General features: G+C 33.0%; 1 protein-coding gene across 1 annotated transcript; it reads left to right on the top strand.

Moving 5' to 3' along the window:
• Positions 1-1110: 1110 nt before the first annotated feature.
• Positions 1111-2392, top strand: LOC145803574 (uncharacterized). The gene is made up of 3 exons (XM_082896880.1): positions 1111-1713; positions 1819-2013; positions 2333-2392. Exons 1-3 carry the CDS (start codon positions 1111-1113, stop codon positions 2390-2392), a joined length of 858 nt encoding a protein of 285 aa, XP_082753006.1.
• Positions 2393-5818: the final 3426 nt, after the last annotated feature.

Here is a 5818-nt window from a genome sequence, read left to right as displayed (position 1 = left end):
AGATTCTATCAAAAGTCCTAGCTAGTAGATTAAAACAAGTATTACCAAGTATCATTAGCCCAATACAGTCTACATTCTTGAGTGGAAGAAGTATACTGGATGGAATATTAGTAGCAAATAAAGTGATAGACTGGTGGAAAAGATCCAAGAAAAGTGGGCTAATTTTAAAACTTGATTTTGAAAAAGTGTATGATACAGTAAATTGGAGTTATTTGTTTGATATGTTGGGCAAGTTTGGGTTTGCGACCAAATAGGTGGAATGGATGAGGTCTTGCCTAAGTTCAACTTCATTATCTTGTCTATTTAATGGTTCTCCATCCGAGGAAATGTGTCCCCAAAAAGGGTTGAGGCAAGGGGATCCAATCTCTCCATTTTTGTTCATTATCGTAGCTGAAGGGCTGAATATGTTGTTATCAAGAGCCAGAGAAATGAGATTGATAAAAAGGGTCATGATTGGTGATGAAGGAGTGAAGTTATCTCACCTGCAATTTGCTGATGACACAGTCTTATTTTGTGAGGCAGATTGGGTAGAGGTCTCAAATGTGAAGAGAATTTTAAGATGCTTTGAGGTAGTTTCTGGGCTAAAGATTAATTATCACAAAAGTGCTGTCATTGGAGTGGGAATTGATGAGGATACAATTGCTGATTTTGCTTCAAGACTAAATTACACAAGTCAAACACTTCCTTTTAAGTACTTGGGTATGCCTTTAGGGGCTATTCCTAGAAGAAAGCAATTTTGGAAACCTGTGGTGGACAAGTTCAAGGCAAAATTAGCTGGTTGGAAGAGAAGAGTGCTCTTTTTTGCTGGCAGTGTGACACTAATTAAATCTGTGCTCTCTAACCTGCCAATGTATTACATGTCCTTATTTAAGATGCCTCAAGGAATAGCCAAGGTGATTGATAAGATACAATCAACATTCCTATGGGGTGACTCTGATCTGAAGAGGAAGATACACTTAGTGAAGTGGAAGTAAGCTACAGTGAGTAAGAATCTTGGAGGCCTAGGTATCAGGGACATTAAGATAGTAAATGAGAGTCTATTGGTCAAATGGTGGTGGAGGTTCGGGGTTGAAGATGATGCACTATGGAAGTTTTTGATTTGTAGAAGGTATGGTACTGAAGGTGGCAGATGATTCCTTTTTCACATGGTTGATTGTAATTGCTTCAAGATCTGATACACTATCAGTAGTTCATTCTAATACTAGGCTCTTTAATTTTCTCATGGAAAATGTTGAAATCAGAGTTGGGAGTGGGAGCAGGATTAAGTTCTGGGAGGATGCGTGGCTGGGCAGATTCTATTTGAAGGATAAATATCCAAGAATGTTTAGCATTTCCACTGATAAAGGGGTATCACTGAAAGACATGGTGGTTAGAAAAGGTAACATTGAGGATTGGATTTTCAAGTTTAGAAGACTTTTACTGGCATGGAAGGAGGAGGAGTTAAGAAAGTTGAAAGAGGAATTAGGCTCAGGACCAAGTCTATGCTTGGAAAATTTGGATAACATCAAGTGGAAAGCTGATTGTTCTGGGTGTTTCAGTGTTAAATCAATTTTTAATTGGTGTGAGCAGCTTACTGGTTCTAGGCAAAAGCTATTTGGTTTGATCTGGAACAATGCAGCAGCTCAAAAAACACAGTTCTTTGCTTGGTTGGTATGGAAAGGGAGAATGAAGACAATGGATTTTCTATATAAGATTGGGGTTGTTGATCCAAGAGTAGGATTTTTATATGCTCTGTGTGGAACAGAGGAGTCATTAAATCATATAATGTTGCACTGTCATTTTTCATGGAATATATGGTCTAGCATAATAAAATGATAGGGTATGCAATGGGTAGTGCTTGGTACAGTGGAAGGGCTCTTTCAGTGGTGGAGTGACTGGAAGTTTAAAAAAGGGGAATTACAGATATGGAAAGCAATTCCTGTAACAATTTTTTGGTTTGTTTGGAAGCACAGAAATGATGTCCTCTTCAATGAGGTTCAGCCCAACAATGAAGATCTGTGTGAGATTATCAAGGTTAGGGTGGCCATGTGGTTGAAGTCAAATATGGTGGGAAGATATTATTCAATTAATTAGTTTGTTTCAAACTTACAACAGATCATGCGATGTATGAAGTGATGGATACTAGTGTATAAAGTAGAAAAGTTGTGATGCTGCTAAGTGGTCTTTTGGGATGAAGTAGTGGAGGTGTTAAGCTGAGGATGGTTACTGGACAGACACAGATTCAGGTGAAGGGTGAATTCTAGTTTTTTTTTTCTTGGTATTTATGCTCTGTTGCTGGTATTTCTACTATGTATTCCTACTTTGTTATTGGTGTGTCATTGGATGTTGGAAGTTTTTGGATCAGAAGATGCATCAAGTGAGGTGTGTTAGGGCTGCTGGTGGATTGGAGTGAACCTAATTACTGTGCAACTAATGGTTGCTGCTACTCTTGGAATTGTTAGACCTGCTGAATGCTGCTACTGTATGTTGCTTCTCTGTGGCTGCTGTATGTTGCTGTATGAAGCAGTTCTAGTTTGTGCTGCTGAATACATAAGGGAGTTGAGGAATGAGTCTTAGGAAGGTGGCTGTTGTTTGTGGTTGGCTTCTGCTGTGATTGTTGCTTTCGTATTGTAGCTGGAATGGTGGCTTCTGCAACAGATGCTCTGTTTAGTTGTTTTGTTTTTGGCACCACCAGTTGGCTCTTAGTTCAAATGTTTGGTTGCTTTACTGTTTGAAAGTGTTTGTTAGGTGGTGCTCTTGTCAGCAGGGTCAAAGGCCACTGGTTTCTTGTGTGTGTTGCTGCAGGGCTGGTTGTCTTATGCTTGGGTGCTCAAAGGTTGTCCTTTGGTTGATGCTGCTGGAGTGTTTATCTGTCTGTGCTTTTGTGATCATCTGCTGTGTATATTTGTCATCAGTGCATGTTGCTGCTGTATGCTGCTATTGTATGATGTTGCTGTTGGAGTCTTAATGACTTGGATTCGGAGTTGTGTTATGTTTTGCTGTGATTTGTTTTTGCACTAGTTTGCTGTCTTAGTTTTGCTTGTTCTCTCTTTGGTTGGTTTCTCACCAACATCGTGGCTTGAGCTAGCAGATGATTGTGCGTTTTCCCTAGTGCCAACCTAGTTGGGATTGGGGAGGTTTGCAATGATGCTTTTTGCTCTTGTCTTCCCTCTTTGTTGATGTATACTAAGATGTAATGTTTGTTTGTTATCATCAATAGAGAGTTTTTTTTTACTGATAAAAAAAAAAAAAAACAAAACTTTGCCTTTGTTTTGGATAACTCTGCTTAGTAGATTAAGGATGATTAATGAGAGTGATGTCAGATAAGGCGATGTGTTGATCTCAATACTCAAGTCCTAAATCATCTATAAATAGGTGAGTCTGTTGAAAGCAAACATGAGAGAAAGGGAATCAACATTGTGAGAGAGCCTAGAAAACGAAAAGTAAAATTTGAAATAGATTGTGAAATTTGGTATTTTTATTTTTTATAAATAAAAATAGCATATTTTTTTGAATTTTTTGTATAATTATTCACATTATTTTAAATTTAATAATTTATATATTTTTATACTGAAAAATTTATTCAAAAAAAAAAAAACTTTTAGCTTCATATTATTATGGGTTTATTACACTTTCTACCTGTCAATTATTACCAAATTGTCTATTTAATTCTTAAACTATCAATTGAATTTACTTAGTCCCTAAAGTATACAAGTCAAAGTCTATTTAGTCCATAAACTATCGATTAAATCTATTAAGTCCCTTAAATATTTAATTTAAACTTATTTAGTCTCTGAAAGAATTACAAAAACAAAATATAAACCCATAACTATTATAAATTAGTAAAAGACCCTACCAAATTAAGATTTTATTAGAGAAAAATCTTCAATTTGTATTTTTTCATTAAAAAAGATTTTATTTCGTTGTATGTTTAAATTAGTATTAGAGTCTGATTTTCCAGTCTTGCCAATAAAATTATGTGAGTATTAGATATATTGAAAAAGTTGAATTGGATGATTTAAATAATAATATTTTTCTTCAAATAATAATTGAACAAAATAATGCGGTAATTAAGTTATAAAAAGAATTTAGTGAAAAACTTAAAAATAATCAATTAGTAATTATAAAAGAAATTCACCATAAACACTAATGTCCACTATTCAAAGAGAATAAAAATTTAAGGTTATTTTGAAATAAATTTTTAACTAATTTATAATATTTATGGGTTTACTAATTTATTTTTGTAATTTTTTTAAGACTAAATACGTTTGAATTAGATACTTTAGGGACTTAATAGATTCAATTGATAGTTTAGGAATTAAACAGACTTTGATGTATATACTTTACGAACATAGTAAACTCAATCGATAATTCAGGAACTAAATAGATAATTTAGCAATAATTTAAGAGTATAAAGTGCATTAAACCCTATCATTATTCAATATAGATTGTGAGATTTTAAATTTTTATAAATAAAATAGTATATTTTTTAGTATAATTATTCACATTATTTTGAATTTACTAATCTATATATTTTTATACTGAAAAATTTATTCAAAAATAATACTTTTAGCTTCATATTATTATTCAATATTATTTTGGAAGACTTATTTATAAATTCTTTTTCAGACATTTATGGTAGGTTAAGTCCTGTGTAATTTCTTATAGAGTCTCAAGTCTTATTTAGATAGGAATGTATTCCACAAGGTCCTACATAAACGTAACGTGATGTGACATTTACATAAACGTAACGTAACGTGACACCTACATAAACGTAACGTGACACCTACATAAACGTAACGTAACGTGTCATGTTACGTTTCGCAAACTTAATGAGTTTTTATTTTTTTAAATTGAATGTGAAAATGTTGCTGGTTTATGTTGGTGTTACGTTACGTTTCATATAAATATGATCTATAGTAACATTCAATTTCGAAATTGAATGTTGCCATAGATTATAAGTGTCACGTTACGTTTATGTAGATGTCACGTTACGTTACGTATATGTAGATATGATCTATGGTAATATTCAATTTCCTATATAGGAAATTGAATATTGTCATATATCATAGGTGTCACGTTATGTTTATGCGGGTGTCATGTCATGTTACGTTACGTTACGTTACGTTTATGTAGATATGATCTATGGTAACATGCAATTGTCTATATAGGAAATTGTATGTTATCATAGATCATATGTGTCACGTTATGCTTATATATGTGTCACGTTACGTATAAGTGTCACGTTACGGTTATGTAGGTGTCACGTTACGTTACGTTTATATAGATATGATTTATAGTAACATTCAATTTCCTATTTATGGTTTTACTATTATTTATAATATTAACAACTAATATTGAGGGTAAATGTGTCAACAAACTTCCCACATGACTTATGGGAACATAAATTTTTTAAGAGGACCATATGTAGTATAAATCTTCCTAATAAGATTATAAATAATTTTCCCTATTATTTTCTAAACATTCTGATACTTCTTTAGATTGAGAGGTGATTTAAAAAATTGATAAAAAATTAATTTTTTAATTTATTTTTGTCTTCTTTTTATAAATAAGAGATGATATGACACAAAATGAATACAAATTTAAAAATTAACTATTTATTAACTTCCTAAAACACTACTAAATTACACTAAACCATAACATTTTCTCTCCCGCAATCAACCCAACTTGTTGACCACGTCTCTTGCCGCCCACGGCACTTTTTCCATATATATATATATATATATATATATATATATGTATGTCAAACATCTCACGCATCAGCCATCATTTCCAAAACTCTCTCTCTTTCTCTCTTCGGCTCTTCCTCTCTCTAATT

This window comes from Camellia sinensis, chromosome 12 (assembly GCF_055761805.1).
Source record: "Camellia sinensis isolate YWXY chromosome 12, ASM5576180v1, whole genome shotgun sequence".
NCBI classification, from domain to species: Eukaryota; Viridiplantae; Streptophyta; class Magnoliopsida; order Ericales; family Theaceae; genus Camellia; species Camellia sinensis.
Note: the sequence above shows the minus strand (reverse complement) of the source record. Positions and strands in the feature narration are given on the sequence as shown.

Excerpts from the sequence above, each read along its gene's own strand:
- LOC145803574 (XM_082896880.1), top strand. The coding sequence starts at position 1,111 with ATGGTACTGAAGGTGGCAGATGATTCCTTTTTCACATGGTTGATTGTA. Across the intron at positions 1,714-1,818 it reads TTGGGGTTGTTGATCCAAGA|GGTATGCAATGGGTAGTGCT; the intron begins GTAGGATTTTTA and ends ATAAAATGATAG. Across the intron at positions 2,014-2,332 it reads ATCTGTGTGAGATTATCAAG|TTTTTGGATCAGAAGATGCA; the intron begins GTTAGGGTGGCC and ends GGATGTTGGAAG.